At 47.5% G+C, this 19,718-nt stretch overlaps 1 protein-coding gene across 2 annotated transcripts in view; it reads right to left on the minus strand.

Moving 5' to 3' along the window:
- Positions 1-19,718, minus strand: part of MERTK (MER proto-oncogene, tyrosine kinase) — a 143,090-nt gene that overhangs the window by 99,152 nt on the left and 24,220 nt on the right. The window contains exon 2 of one of the 2 annotated variants that reach the window (XM_011980519.1): positions 8,944-9,128. Coding sequence is in view for 1 of the 2 variants with exons in the window: in XM_011980517.1 (XP_011835907.1) it covers positions 8,708-9,128 (421 nt within the window). In the remaining variant the exon portion in view is untranslated. Of the gene's footprint in view, positions 1-8,707; positions 9,129-19,718 lie in introns of both variants that reach the window. The other variant, XM_011980517.1, reaches the window with a different exon arrangement.

The raw sequence follows: 19,718 nt of genomic DNA on the forward strand, positions 1-19,718 counted from the left end.
CCCCAAAAACACAGCATCCCAGTGCCAGGAGCCTGCACAGAGACGGGGACCCCAAAAACACAGCATCCCAGTGCCAGGAGCCGACACGGAGACGGGGGCCCCAAGACACAGCATCCCAGTGCCAAGAGCCCTGGGATGATGGGGACATCCCAGTACACAGAGATGGGGACCCCAAAAACACAGGATCCATACTGCCAGGAGCCGACACGGAGATAGGGACCCCAGAAACACAGCATCCCAGTGCCACGAGCCGACTCAGAAGAGAGGGGCCCCAAGACACAGCATCCCAGTGCCAGGAACCGACACGGAGACGGGAGCCCCAAAAACACAGCATCCCAGTGCCAGGAGCCGATACGGAGATGGGAGCCCCAAAAACACAGCATCCTAGTGCCAGGAGCCCGCACAGAGACGGGGACCCCAAAGGACACAGGATGTCAGGAGACCCAAACTGCCCACTTTTTTAATTTTCAAGGCAGTGTTGCTCTGTTGCCCAGGCTGGAGTGGATCATGGCTCACTGCAGCTTCAAACTCCTGGGCTCAAGTGATCTTCCCACCTCAGCCTCCTGAGTAGCTGGGACCACAAGTGTGCACCACCACGTCTGCCTAATTTTTTATTATTATTATTTTTTGTAGCAATGGGGTCCTACTGCGTTGCTCGGACTGGTCTCGAACTTCAGGGCTCAAGTAATCCTCCCTCCTTGGCTTCCCAAAGTGCTGGGATTACAGGCATAAGCCACCGTGCCTGGCCCCAACTTAACATTTTTATAAAGAAAATTTAATGAAACAGTAAAATCTTTCCAGCTTTAGCCACTGGGAACTATGCCAGAATTTAAAAAGCAGTGGGAATCCCTAGACTAAACAGAAAACAAACAACAAATACCTTCCCCTCACCACAAGTCTCCCACCAGTGTTCGGTTTTGCTTGGGAGTTGGGCTTCCCTGTCTTTTGGTCTGCTGGCTGCTCCTCTTCCGGAGCGCTGCGATGGACCAGGGCACATTTCCACCCAAGCTAGAGGGCTGTTTACATGCTATCCCAGACATCAGCGCTAATTATAATAAATACCCCAAATTACACTCTTCTTTGGAGACTCCAGTGAAAGGTCTTGACCGAGCAGTGTCCTGGAGCCTGGACAAACGGATGTGCTAGTTTCGAGCTGATATTGGATACAGGTAAGGCAGATTAGCGGCTACAGCACCAAGGAGGAGGCCCAGCCCGGTGACTCAAGTCCCATAAAGGAGGCCAGGTGAACGCTCTTGAGGGACCTCAACCTGTAGCAGATACTGAATGTTTTCTACATCTGTTAATCAAAGATGACTCCCGGCTCCATCAACAATAACAGACATCCAAGTGAAACAGGAAAAAAAAGGGGAATGATTAGCATAGAACAGGCCTAGCTCAAGAGGGCACCTAGGCTAGGAGCAGAACATCAGTTATTTCTTTCCTCATATATGCCCCAAACTCAGCATTTTAAAAAGAATTTTTCACTTATAAAAATTAAAATTATAAAATTTTTAATTTGATAATTTCATTTGCATCCTTCTATATTTGCTTTTATTTCACAACAGCACATTACAGTGGCATATAGCAGCCTTAAAATATTTTGAAGACTTTTAGTAATATACAGAAATGTTCATAATATAAAATGAATGAAACAGAATATGTAATCATCTATGCAATAAAAGACCTTAAAATATTTTGAAGACTTGCCGGACGCGGTGGCTCACGCCTATAATCCCAGCACTTTGGGAGGCCAAGGCGGGCGGGTCACGAGGTCAGGAGATCAAGACCATCCTGGCTAACACAATGAAACTCCGTCTCTACTAAAAATACAAAAAATTATTTATATATACTTGGAAAATTTTTCTCAGAGTTGTGATTATAAGCCATTGTTTCTTTATTTGTACTTGTTTGGTATTTTCCAAGTTTTTGACAAAATACATATATTACTATTAAAATAATTTAAACACACGCGCGCACACACACGAGCTAAGACCAAGTAGTTTCAAAAATCTTTCAGGGACACTCTCATGCATGATGCCAAATCTCCCTAAGTCTTTCCAGAGTACATGGGATTCGTACTTACATGCCCATGAGCTCCTATTATTTCCATCTTTCTTCACCAAGTTTCAATTAACTGAGGTTTGATTGCAAGATGTGGTTGCTCCTGAGTGGCAGAAGTGTACCTTCCCCAGTCTTGATGCCAGTTCCTCCTCCTCTAAATCAATACTTCAAGGACAAATCTAAAATCTGAAGGCAACAGTACCTTAGCACTGCTGCACCTGATGCTTGATTTGGCCCTTCCCCTCCATTCTGTTCACAACCACAAGCAGGAGGACAGAGACCAGTTCTGTCCAACTTGCCTCAATGTTCAGCCATCCATTCAGTTAACTATGCCACCGACAAACAATGAATTGCCGAAAACAGCTTCATATTCAAGGAAGGCCATTTTGATAACTAGCGTGTACTTGCCTATGTGTATTGATTTTTATAATAGCTCTATTTCTTGGTGTCTAAAATGACATCGCCAGTGAATGTTACAGCTTTCCTTAGAGTGAATGACTTTATCACAGTCCTTTCTTCCTTTGGAAGGGAGAGAGCTATATGACAGTAGGGGCCACTACGGGAAAGAGGGTGTCAGAGCAATGGAAGGTGTGAGGAGTAACCAAAGCTCTGGGCCATTAGATACTCTAAACCACATCTTCAACTTGGACCGGTGCTGTTTTAGGACCAAAGATCAGATGCTTTCCCTTCTCTTCCCCTTAAATGTAAGACCTGAAACCATAAAAACTCTAGAAGAAAACCTAGACAATACCATTCAGGACATAGGCATGGGCAAAGACTTCATGATGAAAACACCAAAAGCCATGGCAACAAAAGCCAAAATTGACAAATGGGATCTAATTAAACTAAAGAGCTTCTGCACAGCAAAAGAAACTATCATCAGAGTGAACAGACAACCTACAGAATGCAACAAAATTTTTGCAATCTACCCATCTGACAAAGGGCTAATATCCAGAATCTACAAAGAACTTGAACAAATTTACAAGAAAAAAACAAACAACCCCATCAAAAAGTGGGCAAAGGATATGAACAGACACTTCTCAAAAGAAGACATTTATGCGGACAGCAAACATATGAAAAAAAGCTCATCATTATAGGTCATTGGAGAAAGGCAAATCAAAACCACAATGAGATACCATCTCACACCAGTTTAAATGGTGATCATTAAAAAGTCACGAAGCAACAGATGCTGGAGAGGATGTGGAAAAATACGAACACTTTTACACTGTTGGTGGGAGTGTACATTAGTTCAACCATTGTGGAAGACAGTGTGGCAATTCCTCAAGGATCTAGAACCAGAAATACCATTTGACCCAGCAATCCCATTACTGGGTATATACCCAAAGGACTATAAATCATTCTGCTATAAAGACATATGCACACATATGTTTATTACAGCACCATTCGCAAGAGCAAAGACTTGGAATCAAACCAAATGTCCATTAATGATAGACTGGATTAAGAAAATGTGGCACATATATGCCATGGAATACTATGCAGCCATAAAAAAAGGATGAGTTCATGTCCTTTGCAGGGACATGAATGAAGCTGGAAACCATCATTCTCAGCAAACTAACACAGGAACAGAAAATCAAATATTGCATGTTCTCTCACTCATAAGTGGGAATTGAACAAAGAGAACACATGGACACAGGGAGGGGAACTTTTGCACATCGGGGCCTGTCAGGGGTGGGGGTTAGGGGAGGGATAGCATTAGGAGAAATACCTAAGGTAGATGATGGGTTGATGGATGTAGCAAAGCACTCTGGCACGTGTATACATATGTCACAAACCCGCACATTCTGCACATGTATCCCAGAACTTAAAGTATAATGAAAAGAAAGATAAACACAGGGTCAGTCTCTAGTAACTCACAACTGTGTCATATTTAAAGAATGAGTTCTGATACAAAGTATGGATCCTCCTCAATCTCGAGACCTTATCATTTTAAAAATTCACATAAATTCTGCCTGTTCTTTTTTTTTTTGAGACAGAGTCTCGCTCTGTCGCGCAGGCTGGAATGCAGTGACTTGATGTCAGCTCACTGCAAGCTCCACCTCCCAGGTTCATGCCATTCTCCTGCCTCAGCCTCCCGAGTACTGGGACTACAGGCGCCCACCACCACGCCCAGCTAATTTTTTGTATTTTTAATAGAGATGGGGTTTCACCGTGTTAGCCAGGATGGTCTTGATCTCCTGACCTCATGATCCACCCACCTCGGCCTCCCAAAGTGCTGGGATTACAGGCGTGAGCCACCACACACGGCCAAATTCTTATGGGAATTTCTGTGTGTGATCCTAATACCTTTTAGAAAAAAAGGTCCCATGACCAAACTGAAAATACCAGGTGTTTCTCTCTAGAGTCCTTTTGACACCTGCCCATATACATCCATGTTCTCTTCCCCTAGTGATTTTAACTGCATATTCTCTTGAATAAACATAGTCCATACAGATGTTGCTAATGGCAACTCCAGCAAAATTGCAGGCTAATGAATTTCTAATAAAATTACATATATTGAAGGCCTAAAACTATTTTTTAACTCTTCACTGTTCCTGGGAGCCACAGTAGATTTCCTTAGGGCCCAGGAGATGTGAGAAGAGAGGTCACTACAGGTGTGCAAATCAGGCTCCCTGTTTAAGTAAGACTAGCTCACTGCCTAGTGACCCTGCTCACAGGGCTCAACGTCCTCACCTAAAAAACACTGCACGTTTAGGGTCTCCAACATCATCCTCTCTTGCCAAGAAATTATATAAATATTTGTCATCTTGATTAAGTAACTATTGACAGGGCAGGAGTATTGCAATCTTGGACAAGCACTGTCATTCTAAAGTTCACCTTGATTAAAAACCGCCTAAATCTAAAGGGCATCAGCCTAATGGCTAAGGTCAGCATGACCATAAACACAAATAACATCTCCAACCAAAAACATTCCAAACCCCTACCCGACCAGAGACATGCCAGTCCCAAGATAAAGTCCCCTTCAGCCCAGAGAGATATCAGCCCCAAGATAACCTCCCCTCTGACCAGAGACATTCCAACCCTGCCATAAACTTCTCCCCAACATACAAACATTCCAAGCTTGTGATAAGCCGCTTACCCTAAAACTAATATATGCTTTTAGGCTATAAAAGTTAATGCTCCTCACTGAAATCGGCCAGAAGCCCCTCTCAGGTTTATTTCTCTAAAATAAACCCATCTTTGACGGTTAAGCTGCATTTCGTGTTTATTTCCTCTTTCTTTAACTCTTACAACTATAATTTATTTCACTGAATCGCTCTACAGTTACTGTGCCCCTGAACATTACCTTAATAAAGTTGAAGAATCATACACAGGCAAATTTGGTATCATCCTGTATGCTACCTAATTCAATGAAATGCTCATCATTTGCAAAAATTCTGATCACCAAATTTGCTTTCAGGCTTAGTTTGGAGGTCAAATAAGATTTTTCTCCTTTAGAATGAGTTTATATGTAATAAGCTGAATACAAACAGTAGAATAAATTCTACTCCAAATTTGTAAAGTTCTCAAAATAACACGCAGGTCATCTTCTGCACTCTAAAGACATGGGTCCAAAACAAGAAACTGACTAATCAAAATTTTAAAACTTTACAATTTAAGTCCTCTGAACAGCTCATGGCATCTGAGAGCAGAAGTAGAGCTGGCAGTCACATGGTCCAAGTTCATCTCTTCCTTTGGAAAATAGACCAGGGAAGATGAGGCAGCTCACCCACAGTCATGCACTGGCCAAGTCCAGAGAGACAGCAGGGTAGGGCTATGCTCCCCTCCTAGGTGACACCCAATGAGATCAATGTGCCAGCTTGCTGTTCCTGAAATCTTTACTCCTCATTCACTTCTTCTTTCTTTTTTTTTTTCTTTTGAGATGGAGCCTTGCTTTGTTGCCAGGCTAGAGTGCAGTGGTGCAATCTCAGCTCACTGCAACCTCCATCTCCCAGGTGTAAGTGATTCTCCTGCCTCAGCCTCCCGAGTATTTGGGACTATAGGCGTGCGCCACCACGCCTGGCAGATTTTTGCATCTTTAGTAGAGACGGGGTTTCACCATGTTGGCCAGGATGGTATTGATCTCTTGACCTCGTGATTTGCCCGCCTCAGTCATTCACTTATTATTAAATGATAGTTTTACTTCTCTCTTCAGAAGCTATGTCTATATAATTGTAAGAAACCTGCTTTTTATAGTTGATGTAGAAAAAATATAGTCAAATCTCCTAAGTAGTCTTAGCCACTGGCTGAGAATGGCTGCGAGAGACCCAGCCAGAGTAATGTGGAAGTTGCATTCTTTGCCTGGAGGCTAAGGGGTTATCCACTAACCAAGCCTACAACCTGGGGGAAAAATGTGAAAAAAAGGGCACATCTTGTGAAAGTGTTGGCACACTAACCCAAGTAGTTAGGTCTGTGGTAATTGTGAGGTGGTTTTCTGAAAAGGAAACAAAATGATTCACTAAAAGGCATGACACAGTGTGGGACGGTGCCAAGTATCATGTCAGAGAAAGTGAAAATGTAACAGATCAAAGAAGGCTCCGTTCCAAAGTGGAAGAATTGCAGGAAAAAGGTTCTCCCTTCCACGCTGTGTGGCTCTGACCTCATTCTGTGCTTTTAACAACCACAGGCCAACCCAATTCTAAAACCGTGTATGCAACAAAGTCCTGATGGAAAAAACAAAAACAGAAAAGCAAAACACCTCCTGGCTAAGACGAAAGGGTGGAGAATACAAAAGGGGTGGCGAGAAGAGAAGCATCTACCTGCCCATCTGCAGCATTCTGAGACACGACAGCTGGATCTCTGGGAAAACAGAGTATTCCAGATACGAGTCCTGGCTTAGCTTATCCCTGTCACACACAACACCCCACCTCATCTAGCTTGCTCTTAAAAAACAAAGTGGAGGCCGGGCGCGGTGGCTCAAGCCTGTAATCCCAGCACTTTGGGAGGCCGAGACGGGCGGATCACGAGGTCAAGAGATCGTGACCATCCTGGCTAACGCGGTGAAACCCCGTCTCCACTAAAAAAAAAATACAAAAAACTAGCCGGGCGAGGTGGCGGGCGCCTGTAGTCCCAGCTACTCGGGAGCCTGAGGCAGGAGAATGGCGCAAACCCGGGAGGCGGAGCTTGCAGTGAGCTGAGATCTGGCCACTGCACTCCAGCCTGGGCGACAGAGCAAGACTCCGTCTCAAAAAACAAAAACAAAAACAAAAAAAAACAAAAAAAACAAAGTGGAGTACTGAGATGATGGTCTGAGGCTTAGGGCCTCATTTCCAGAGACAGACCTTCCATCTCTTCCTGCCCCACAGTGCACGGGGGATACATCAGCACTGGGAGGCGGTGAGGAGAGGTGGAAGGCAGGGGCGGTAGGGTAACTGAAGGGATGAGAAAGCTGCACTGGTTTTTATTTTTCGGGCTTTTTTTTTTTTTTGAGACAGGGTCTCACTATGTTGCCCAGGCTGGCATGCAGTGGCTAGTCACAGGTGCAATCGCACTACTGATCCGTGCAGGAGTTTTGACCTGCTCCATTTCTGACCTGGGCCAGTTCACTCCTCCTTAGGCAACCTGATGGTCCCCTGCTTTTGGTGGCGGTGGGGGGGGGGGGTCCCCATATTGATGCAGACACCCAACTGGCATAGCACACTGCAGCCCAGAACTCTCAAGCTCAAGTAATTGCTCTGTTTAAAAAGCCCCACGTGGCCAGGGTGATTTTGAAGTCTCCTCCTACCCGGTAAGAAACATTGTTCCCACTCACTGGTAGAGCTCTTGGGTCCAGCTGTACTTGATATGATATGTAGGTCAGGTGGGAAGTAGCATCCCAGGCCCAGCCCCTGAGTATCTGCTAACCAACAGTTCCAACACTGCCAAGCTCAGATTGAACACATAGTCAGCTATCCTTTAACTCTCTAAAGCGACCAGTGGGTTGCTTAAACAGAAAACAGAAGGCTTTTGCTTTTGAGGCAGCATTAGCATAATGACATTTAAAAAGAAAGGGGCTGGGCGCGGTGACTCACGCTTATAATCCCAGCACTTTGGGAGGCCAAGGCGGGCGGATCACGAGGTCAGAAGATCGAGACCATCCTGGCTAACACGGTGAAACCCCATCTCTACTAAAAATACAAAAAATCAGCTGGGCATGGGGCAGGCGCCTGTAGTCCCAGTTACTCGGGAGGCTGAGGCAGGAGAATGGCGTGAACCCGGGAGGCGGAGCTTGCAGTGAGCCGAGATCAAGCCACTGCACTCCAGCCTGGGTGACAGAGCGAGACTCCACCTCAAAATAAAAATAAAAAATAAAAAGAAAGGAAGAGGCCTGGTAAGGTGGTTCATGCCTCTAATCCCAGCACTTTGGGAGGCCGAGGTGGGCGGATCAGCTGAGGTCTGGAGTTTGAGACCAGCCTGGGCATCATGGTGAAACCTCATCTACTAAAAATACAACAACAAAAAAAAGTAGCTGGGCGTGGTGGTCGGCCTGTAATCCCAGCTATACTGGAGGCTGAGGCAGGAGAATTGTTTGAACTCAGGAGGTGGAGGTTGCAATGAGCTGAGATCGTGCCACTGCACTCCAGCCTGGGCTACAGAGTGAGACTGTGTCTCTAAATAAATAAGTAAAAATTAAAACTAAAAAAATAAAAAAGGAAGAAAGAACACATACCTGAAGGAAGCGATTATTGCTGTAACTTCATCATCTGGATAAAACTGTGTAATTGCATGATGTGCCCCAAGCAATTCCTTCCCATCTTTCCACCAAGAAATTGTGGTGTCCTGGTATATATTAGGTACACTGATTGAACAATTAAATTTGACATCTTTATGTTCAGAAAGTATTATGTGTCCAACTGTGTGTTTGAAGGCAAGAGGCGGTAGGAGCTTTGACCCGGCAGAGGTCACCCGGGGAATGGCTACATTTCCTGTATATGGTCTTCCAGGCTGGGTTGGTGAAAACATCAAGGCAGGCTGGTACCCACTGGTGTGAGGAAGGGATAACAACGATGTGTGGTCAGTTTGCAGGCTCCCTGGCAAAGGTCCTGGGAATAGCGGGTAAGGCTTGGCTTCTTCCCTTGCCTCAGTGATTGCTGTAAAACAGAACATCCAAAATTTAGCCTTTTAAATAATAAGAGTTTCCCAAGTAGGTTCCCAACTTCTTAGGCCATGAAGACAGAGCACTGGGGTGTCCTCTGTGCCCCAGGAAAAGATGAGCAGAATTCATTAAAACACACGTCTGGACATATTCTCATTCACCAGTTCATTCATTTATAAACTCGCCTCTGGAAGAGTACCAAAGAAATATAACTCCCCCTACCAAAAACAAAATTTTTCTTCTTCTGACTCATTCCAAGTCCTTCATGCCCAACTCAGCAGTATAAGAAGGTGATGACACAGCAGGGCTCAAGGTCACTTTTCTTGGCCAGGCGTGGTGACTCACACCTGTAATCTTGGCACTTGGGAGGTGGAGACGGGAGGGTCACTTGAGGTCAGGAGTTTGAGACCAGCCTGGACAACATGGCAAAAACCTGTCTCTACTAAAAATACAAAAATTAGCTGGGCATGGTGGCACATTCCTATAATCCTAGCTACTTGGGAGGCTGAGGCAGGAGAATAGCTTGAACCTGGGAGGTGGAGGTTACAGTGAGCCAAGGTGGCACCACAGCACTCCAGCCTGGGTGACAGAGCGAGACCCTGTCTCAAAATAAATAACTTGTCTGCTCTGTCAGAGACTATGCTGCAAATTTGGCTAATCGTCTTTAAAAAGCTGCTCGAGGTTAAAAAAAAAAAAAAAAACAAAAAACCAAAATTAGCCAGGTGTGTTGGCATGCACCTGTAGTCCCAGCTACTTGGGGGGTTGAGGCAGGAGGATAGCTTGAGCCCAGGAGATCAAGGCTGTGGTGAGCCAAGATCGTGCCACTGCACTCCAGCCTGGGTGACAGAGTAAGACTCTGTCTCAAAAAAAAAAAAAAAAAAAAAAAGATGGGCTGCTCAAGGTCACAAAGAGATGAGTTTACAATTGCTGTGCCTTAACAACAAAAAAAGTGTGCTTAAGTTACCAGCTATGGAATACTGAAGCTTCCGGGAAAATGCTTGCTTGCTTGCTGGAATAAACCTGGAAATGTTTTCATTTCATCTGGTCCACAAGTATTTTTAGATGGTTTCTGAGCAAGGGAAGGCTCATAATAGCTGTACTTTTAGCTTTCTGAGTGGCATTTTGGACATAAGATTCCACACTGGTTGTTATCTATTCAAATACGTTGGCAGGGAGTGCGTGAGACAGACAGGTAGGAGAGATATAGGCCGGGCATTCTACATTATGGGTTGGTGGCTGGGGGTACACGGCGGGGGGCTCCATCCTTGCTCAAGGGCTGGCCTCCTGCCATGCTCAGGACGTCATGCCCTCCTGGGCTCCTGAGTGTGTGTGCAGGGAGTAGGGTGTTCTCTGCTCAGAGTTGTGCCCGATTTAGCAAATAACACAGGAAGCCCAGTTAAGCTTGAATTTCAGATGAATAACAAATAATTGTTTTTTAAAGAGACAGGGCCTTCATGCTCTGTCACTCAGGCTGGAGAGCAGTGGCGCAGTAACTCACTGCAACTTCAATCTCCTAGGCTCAAGCGGACCTCCTACCTCAGCCTCCCGAGTAGGATGGACTATAGGCTCATGCTACCATGTCCAGCTAGTTTAAAATTTTTTCTTGTAGGGAGGGAGTCTGGCTATGTGCCCAGGCTGGAATTTCTTAAATTTAAGTATTCAATTAAGTATTTAATTGGCTAATGGGAGATATAAGCAGGAAATTGTGGGCAGAAGAGAAGAGATCTGGGAATTCTCCCTCTAGCTTCCTCTCTGCCAAGCCACTGTGGTCAGCACATATGCCTCAACTGAAGGGCATACCTCTGTCTGGGAGCCCTCGCCATGCAGCTCCCTCTCCCATTCCAGCAACTGCTCCCTCCCAGGCCCCTTTGATGTTGGGGGCCAACTCTCATGGCTGTTGCCTTTGGGAACTGCCTCCTTAGTGAGTCAGGATCAATGTGAGATACGAGAGAAGAGATTTTCCTACAAGAACACAGGAAAACTTTTCCTTATCCTGAGGTCTTGGTGAGTGTGGGAGTGTAGGGCCTTCTGTGTGCTTTAGGGGAGGGCTATGTGGGTCAGCTGTGGACTGGCCTGGAGCCCAGCTGTCCAGACAGATGAATGTGCTGTCACGGGAGTGCTCACTTATGCCAGGGAGTGAAGATCAGGATGACAACAGACAGGGACCGTTGCCTCTCCAGTCACCCACAGCCCACATGCCAGGCAAACCTTCACAAGGCTGGGCCTATGCTCTTGGTGGAGGAGCTCCCCTTCCTCTGACTTGTGGATGCTTCTGCAGCAATGCACGTTCTGGCTGTTTGTCTCATGCCTGCAGAGCTCCCTCAAGGGTGCTCTACTTACTCATGTAGGCTTTGTTTTTGTTTGTTTTCTGAGACGGTGTCTCATTCTGTCACCAGACTGGAGTGGAGGGCGGGCAGTGGCACGATCTCAGTTCTCTGCAACCTCCGCCTCCTGGATTCAAGTGATTTTCCTGCCTCAGTCTCTTGAGTAGCTGGGACTACAGGCGCAAGCCACCACGCTCGGCTAATTTTTGTATTATTAGTAGAGACGGTGTTTCACCATGTTGGCCAGGATGGTCTTGATTTCTTGACCTCATGATCCACCCACCTCGGCCTCCCAAAGTGCTGGGATTACAGGCGTGAGCCACCGCGCCTGACCCTTTACTCATGTACTTTGAAGCCTTGACAATTCACCTTTGCCACTTGGATGGGCACACTCATCTGTGGTTCCTCCTATTCACTGAGCTACAGAGGACTCAGGAGTCAGGGGTTTAATCCAAATTACTTTTTCCACCCTTTAAATATAAGTCCCTTTCTTAGAAGGCAAAAATGGGAAGTGGGAGAAGCAAACAATACCTTCGTTGGTTTAATTTATTTAAGAATATTTTAAATTTTTAATTAGAAAGCTAACAAATTTGTTGTGAAAAAATTCAAGTATTTATTGAAGCATATACAATATAAAATAAAAGCCTGGGGCCGGGCGCAGTGGCTCATGCCTGTAATCCCAGCACTTTGGGAGGCCGAGGTGGACGGATCACGAGGTCAGGAGATGGAGACCATCCTGGCTAACACGGTGAAACCCCATCTCTACTAAAAATGCAAAAAATTATCTGGGTGCGGTGGTCGGTGCCTGTAGTCCCAGCTACTTGGGAGGCTGAGGCAGGAGAATGGCGGAACCTGGGAGGCAGAGCTTGCAGTGAGCCAAGATCATGCCACTGCACTCCGGCCTAGGGGACTCCGTCTCAAAAAAAAAAAGAAAAAAAGAAAGTCTGTTTTGTAAGCCGAACCCTGCAAGATAGTAACCTCTGATTACAACTTGGGGTATAATCTTCAGTTTTCCATGAGCCAAGCTGTTCACTAAACAAAGTGTTAATTTGGTTACAGGCAAGGCCACCCACTAAGGTGACACCACTGAAGTCAGAGAGCCACTAAACCCACCCTGAAATCACTCAACACTCTAGATGGTTTAAAAGATATCTGGGCCAGGAGCAGTGGCTCACGCCTGTAATCCTAGCACTTTGGGAGGCCAAGGCAGGTGGATCACCTGAGGTCAGGAGTTCGAGACCAGCCTGGCCAACATGGTGAAACCCCATCTCTACTAAAAATACCAAAATGTAGCCAGGCGTAGTGGCAGGTGCCTGTAATCCCAGCTACTCAGGAGGCTGAGACAGGAGAATTGCTTGAACCTGGGAGGCAGAGGTTGCAGTAAGCCAAGATCGTGCCGTTGCACTCCAGCCTGGGCAACAAGAACGAAACTCTGTCTCAAAAAAAAAAAAAAAAAAAAGCCTGGGCGCGGCGGCTCACGCCTGTAATCCCAGCACTTTGGGAGGCCGAAGTGGGCAGATCACGAGGTCAGGAGATCGAGACCATCCTGGCTAACACGGTGAAACCCCGTCTCTACTAAAAATACAAAAAATTAGCCAGGCGTGGTGGTGGGCGCCTGTAGTCCCAGCTACTTGGGAGGTTGATGAACCCGGGAGGGGGAGCTCGCAGTGAGCCGAGATCGTGCCGCTGCACTCCAGCCTGGGCAACAGAGCGAGACTCCATCTCAAAAAAAAAAAAAAAAATCTGATCTGCACAATTTGATTTACCAGAAGTTGACAGAATGATTTGATTGTCAACAGATATTTGTACAGCACCTCCTGGGTTCAAGATTTGCTACGACAGTCAAATGGGATAAAGAAAGAGACTTATTTCAAGAACAGAACCACAGTGGGTCCCAGGAGCTAAAGGGGAGATAGACATGGCTAACTGGGGGTGGGGAGGGGAGGCTGCCCATAGCATCAGGGAGGCCTTCTCTGACTAACCTCCTATGGTCAGCACCCCCAGGTTAGGCGCTAGGACCCTTTTGTAACACATCTTACGATTACTCATCCAGTTCCTTCTCCACAGCCAGACTAAAAGCTCCATGATACCTACCACCTACACTACAGCCAGTACATAGGAAGTGCTCAAAATAGGTTTGTTGAATGAGTGAGTAAAGGATGGATCTGAGGAGGGATGGAGAAGGTGCCTGGGGCTGCTAGGGTCAAAGGTGGTGGGAAACTGAAGAGACAGGAAGTAGCCCAACCAGTTTGCAAACAGCAATTTAGCTGAAGAATAGAGCTACTCTGCTAGAACACAAACGGGAGATAAACCAAAATTAAGCTGAATGTGGAGAGCCCTGAATCCCAGCCGAGGCAGGAGAAGTTCCTGGAAGGCTTCTGAGCAAGGGAGGGCAAGGCTCAGAGCTGGGCTTGACGAAGGGCATTCTGGCACCAGCAACTGGCTGAGTAGGAGGAAGAAGAGCAGCAAGCGGGAACCTTCCAGGAAGGCAGTGAAGACCTGACTGCAGGGGCAGTCAGCGAGGAGAAGGAAGGATGCAGGAGACAGAGAAGAGGGAGCTGACAGCAACAGCATCCTCACTACCGCCAGTGTTCCACAAAGGAAAGTCAGTCTGACACCAAATACTGAGGAAAGACGCGATCCTGGCATAAAGGAGTGTTCTCAGGAGTGAAGAGCTGGTGGCTCGAGGCTGCTCAGGCTCAGTTTGTTCGTAGGGAAAGTGGGGATGGTAACCACGGCGCCTCATAGGGTTGCCAACGGGAATAAAGGAGTTATGACTGTCTGGATCACAGTAAGCCCTCAATGTTAGCTATTATTTTAATTATTTTCTCATTTTATTATGAGTTAATAAAAATCTTCCATGGTCTAACTAACCCTTGAGAACTGTTGGGACTGAGGCTAGACCCCCACGTGGCTGATGAGATTGCTGAGGCTCGTACTGCCCAATTTTAGGCGGGGTGGTATTGCCATTCACATCGTTGTTGGGTGTATAAATTGTTCTCTAGAGCTGTGCAATGCATAACCTCACCAGCCCTATGTGGGGGCCCTGGGTGATTCTACAAAATGTGAAGAAAAAAAAAAAAAAGCCAAAACAAAAACCGTTCCAAGGTTTTGGACCCAAGGGTTGGGGCAATGGTTAATTAGAAATTATATTTTAAGTTGCTAATTTTTCCACTGTTTCTATTACTTTGGTTGTATAATGTATCTTTTCCCTCTGTTTTTCCCCCACAAAAGTGGAATACTCTCGAAATTATTTTTGGGGAGTGATTACGGATGAGTTCAGACTGAAAGGCTTACCCACATCAAAGACTTAATGCAAATGTGGTCCTTTCTCCATAGCACATGGAAAAGTGGGGTGCCTCTGGTTGTAATTTGGGTGGAATTCACAAGAAATCTCCACTTTATTCTCCCACCTTCTTCCAGGGTTGCTTCCTCATGTGGACTGCATAAACCGCTGGAGTGGAATTGTAACTTCACATCAACGAGTGCTGCTAAGCTGCCTTGATCACCAGCCTCTCACTCAGGTCCGAGAGTAGCCGCCCAGCTGCTCCAGCAGCTGCATTTACCAACTCCAGAGGCCACTCCATCCAGTCCTGGACGTGTGTGGTGCAGCACCCCTGCCCTGTGCCCATGTGTTTCCAATCACCATGCAGCCCTCGACCGGAGCCCTAACATCTGCTTCTTAAAGTCAGGGCTTTTGTCTCCATCACCTTTCTCCAGCCCCCAGCACAGGACATGCCCAAGGGACATGATTAATGAATGTGTATTGAGACACTGCCCATTTTTCTGTGTGAGTTTGCTCTGCTTTTCTGAACATACTTGTCTGTAACTTCCTTGAAGGCTGGAGGTGGCATCGTCTAAACCCACCATGATGACGGGCATGGAGTCACAGATGACAAACATTTCCAGAATAAACGGGTGCGACGTGCAAAGGGTCCTGAAGGGTGGGCAGGGAAGAGAGGTGGTCCAGGCAAGGACACGGCTGTGGCTGGAGGCGGAACTTGGAGAGACTGTCAGCATGCCTATGACACACAATGACAGGGGCTCAGACATTTAGGGGCATTGTGAATAGTCTCTTAGACTCAAAATTGGTTGGTTAGGGCACGCCAGTAAAGAATGCTGTTTTCCGTGGGATCAACTAGTGAATCTTACCCTCAAATCCATGGATCCCTGCTGAGCACTTGTCAAGTGCAGTGTGCAATGGCAGACGGGCTGGCGGGCAGTGCTGCTCAGAGGTTAGCTAGCAGCTCTGCAGTCAGAGGGCTGAGGCCCACCCAGTTCCTCACCACCTCAAGGGATGGCCTCAGGAAAGCTCTATAACTTCTTTGAACTCTCATGAGGACAAAAGGATCTCAGCAGTAGGAGCTGATAGGCATCGAGTCCACCAGCACACTCCAAAGATAATGGCTGACATGGCTGTTACCGGCTTGCATCTGAACCCTGGCCTGCTGGCCACCTAAAGTAGGAATTTCTAAAGCCAGGTCTGGGCCCTGCGGGGATAAGGGCTGAGTTTCATCAGTGATGTCTGTCTTGGACAATGCATGGGGAAGGGCAATACTAGAGTAATATAATTGCCAGCCGTGAGTGAGAGGAAAAAATATACATCGGGCTTGGGATGCGAGGGGCTCTCAGCTCTAAGGCATCTCTCGGTCTCTCTAGGGATGGTCTCCACAAGCCTTTTGTAACATGAGCTCCTTTGATTTTCTTGAAGCCTGGTGATCACAGCCCAAGGTGATCACAGCCCAAGGTGATCACCAAGGTGCATAAAGAAAGCAGCAGCAACTAAAACTGCAGGTCCCATGGTGGTGGGTGGGGATGTGGCAGCAAGCAGCGTCCCTGGCCCTGGAGTCCCTCCATGCTGTGGGAAGAGGGTTAAGCAGGGCAGGTGGCAGCCCTGTGGGACTGAGGGTGCTGGCTGGTGAACCTGTTCAGTTCCACCCCACCCCAGCACTCCACCCCAGGATGCTGTGTGCCATCAGCCTGCTTTACGATCCCAGGCACCTGGGAAGAGAGGGGAATAGCTCCTCTACCGGAGTTAGAGTAACGGCAGGAGTGAGTACCAACTTGTGGGACCCATTACTCCTGCTCTTTCTATTCCTTCCCCAACAATAAAATGGGCGGAAGTATCAGCTGAGCTCTCTAAAGTTCAGCCTTGGCCGGGTGCGGTGGCTCAAGCCTGTAATCCCAGCACTTTGGGAGGCCGAGACGGGCGGATCACGAGGTCAGGAGATTGAGACCATCCTGGCTAACACGGTGAAACCCCGTCCCTACTAAAAAATACAAAAAACTAGCCGGGCAAGGTGGCGGGCGCCTGTAGTCCCAGCTACTCGGGAAGCTGAGGCAGGAGAATGGCGTAAACCCGGGAGGGGGAGCTTGCAGTGAGCTGAGATCCGGCCACTGCACTCCAGCCTGGGCGACAGAGCGAGACTCCATCTCAAAAAAAAAAAAAAAAAAAGTTCAGCCTTGAACTCAAGAGGCCCAGACTAGGCATGGTGGCTGCTAGCACTTTGGGAGGCCGAAGCGGGAGGATTGCCTGAGCCCAGGAGTTCAAGATCAGCCTGGGCAACAGCGTGAGACAAGTCTCTACCAAAAATAAAAATAAAATAAAAACGAGGCCCAGAGGAGGCTGCAAGAGAGTGAGGGCTTATCTTTCAGCCCCTAGAGGTTCTTTGCTTCCCACCTCAAGCACACATGGACATATGGCACATAAATACACGGCCAAGAGGCCAAGAGGATGCACCTTATTCCAGAGGTGCGCTGTTTCCTCGCCAGTCGTGCTGTCTGCTGAAGGCATTTGCTATCAGACAGCCCTACAGTCCTTCTGCAGGTGGGTTTGTGATTTAGAGAAAGGCTTTTTTTTTTTTTTTTTTTGAGATCGAGTCTCAGTCTGTCACAGCCCAGGCTGGAGTGCAGCGGTACGATCTCAGCTCACTGCAACCCTCGCCTCCCGGGTTCAAGCAATTCTCCTGCCTCAGCCTCCTGAGTAGCTAGGATTACAGGCAGGTGCCACTATGCCCAGCTAATTTTTGTGTTTTTAGTAGAGACTGAGTTTCACTATGTTGGTCAGGCTGGTCTCGAACTCCTGACTTCAGGTGATCCGCCTGCCTCCGCCTCCCAAAGGTCAGAGAAAGGCTTTTGCATCTGGAATCCTGTAAACGCTGGTATCCCTGTTTCCCTACCCTCTCTAGGAGAAAAGGCAGAACCTAGACCGGTGCCCCCACCCCCCATTCTGTGCGCACACATCAGGCTGATATTTGAATCATGTCCTGAGCAGCTGCCCTGTCACCCGGGTTAAGAACTCCCACCCCACTCCCTTTACCCCCACAACTAGCTGAGGCCAAACATAGCACAAAAGGAAATTTTCTACTTAGTACTATTTATGCAACATTCAAAGGATTCCTGATTGATAAAGTGTGGCGGCCAGGCGCAATGGCTCACGCCTGTAATCTCAGCACTTTGGGAAGCCGAGGCGGACAGATCACCTGAGGTCAGGAGTTCAAGACCAGCCTGGCCAATATGGCAAAACCCCGTCTCTACTAAAAAATACGAAAAGTAGCCAGGCATGGTGGCAGGTGCCTGTAATCCCAGCTACTCAGAAGGGTGAGGCAGGGAGAATTGCTTGAACCCAGGAGGCAGAAGTTGCAGTGAGCTGAGATCACGCCACTGCACTCCAGCCTGGGCAACACAGTGAGACTCCGTTTCGGGCGGTGGGGGGGGAAGAGTAGCAACACTTCATTCATTAGAAGAGAGAGAGAGAAAAAAAGAAACCTTCAACCAGAACTCACTTGACCGATGGATCAGTCCTAAATTGCAAATGGTAATTATTAACCTCACTGGAGTGACCCTTGGGCCACTTGGAGAATGTTAAAGGAGGAAGAAGCGATTATGCCGCCCATTTGTCCTAAGTGTAGCAAAGCCCTGCAAGCGAAACGGGTGGCTGGCCCTGAGTCAGTGCTGGAGAGAACAGGCCTGGGGCTTGCAGGAAAGAAAGGAAGTAAATGGCTGGGCAGTGTGTGCCCCAAGAGGTCACAGCCCAGCCACAGGAGGAGAAAAGCCCAAGTGCCAGTGAAAGCCCAGAAAGCCTGCACGGTGGAAGGAACGTGAAGTTGCCTATAAAACAAGGTGTTGGCATTGGGTTGCCAGATAAAAAACAGGACAGCCCTTTACACTTGAATTTCAGATAAGCAACGAATATGGGAACACCCTGGATTTACTTAGTGGAACAAATATAACTTAGTGTCATTTAGTCGAAACCAGCCGGAGCCACAGCACCAGGGATTTCACTGTTGCCCTTCCCACACGCTGCTTCCTGGGGCTTAGAGCAGCATGGAGAGTGGGTCTGGAGGAGCAAGCAGGGACCTGGCACACCAGGAAAGCTATCCAACCTCTCCGAGCCAAGGCTTGGAGCATGAAGGGGCTGGGACCTCTGAGCAAAAGCACCAGGGGCTTATCAGTGGGGTGACCTTCCTACTGCCCCTGGCCCCATACATTCCTTTTGGATCAAAAAAACAAACAAACAAAAAAACCAAACAAACAAAAAAACCCACACACATCAAAAAATGAAATGAGCGGAGGTACCTCTCTGCTTGGCCTTGAGCACACACATTAGCAGGGCAAGTGCCAAGGGCCCCAAAGGGTTTTAGGTACACTCTCATGATCCCCTTCAGCCTGTCCCCTACTTTTTCACTGGGGCAATTGCCTTTTTCTTGGTGGTGCTTCGCAAAAGAAGCTTCCCAAACAGACTGCAATGCCCATGTCCCTAGCAAGGGGGGCACCAATGCAACCAGAAAAGAGCCTTCCAGAATCTGACCGTGACTTTTCACTATCTGCTTCCAACTCTCCCACTATGCTCTCAAACCCAGCATAACATCAGAAGCTTCCAGGAAATGTTTTTAAGCTTTTGATGCCCATGTCCCACCCAGCGCTTGAATGTATTGGTTCAGGGTACAGCTTGGGCACTGGGATTTTTAAAAAAATCTCCTCTTATGATTCTAACGTGCAGCCAGGGTCAGACCCCTGCTTTAGGGAATAGATTCAGTGGCACACATCCCTCTACAGTGGGGCCAGGGGGCGGCGGAAGGCCAGGGATGGGGGGCACTGAGTGGCCTGGATGGAGCTCACAAATCCTCATGCAGGCCAGGCGCGGTGGCTCAAGCCTGTAATTCCAGCACTTTGGGAGGCCGAGACGGGTGGATCACGAGGTCAGGAGATCGAGACCATCCTGGCTAACACGGTGAAACCCTGTCTCTACTAAAAAAATA

The sequence above is a fragment of the Mandrillus leucophaeus genome, unplaced genomic scaffold, assembly GCF_000951045.1.
Source record: "Mandrillus leucophaeus isolate KB7577 unplaced genomic scaffold, Mleu.le_1.0 Scaffold214, whole genome shotgun sequence".
Lineage (NCBI taxonomy): Eukaryota > Metazoa > Chordata > Mammalia > Primates > Cercopithecidae > Mandrillus > Mandrillus leucophaeus.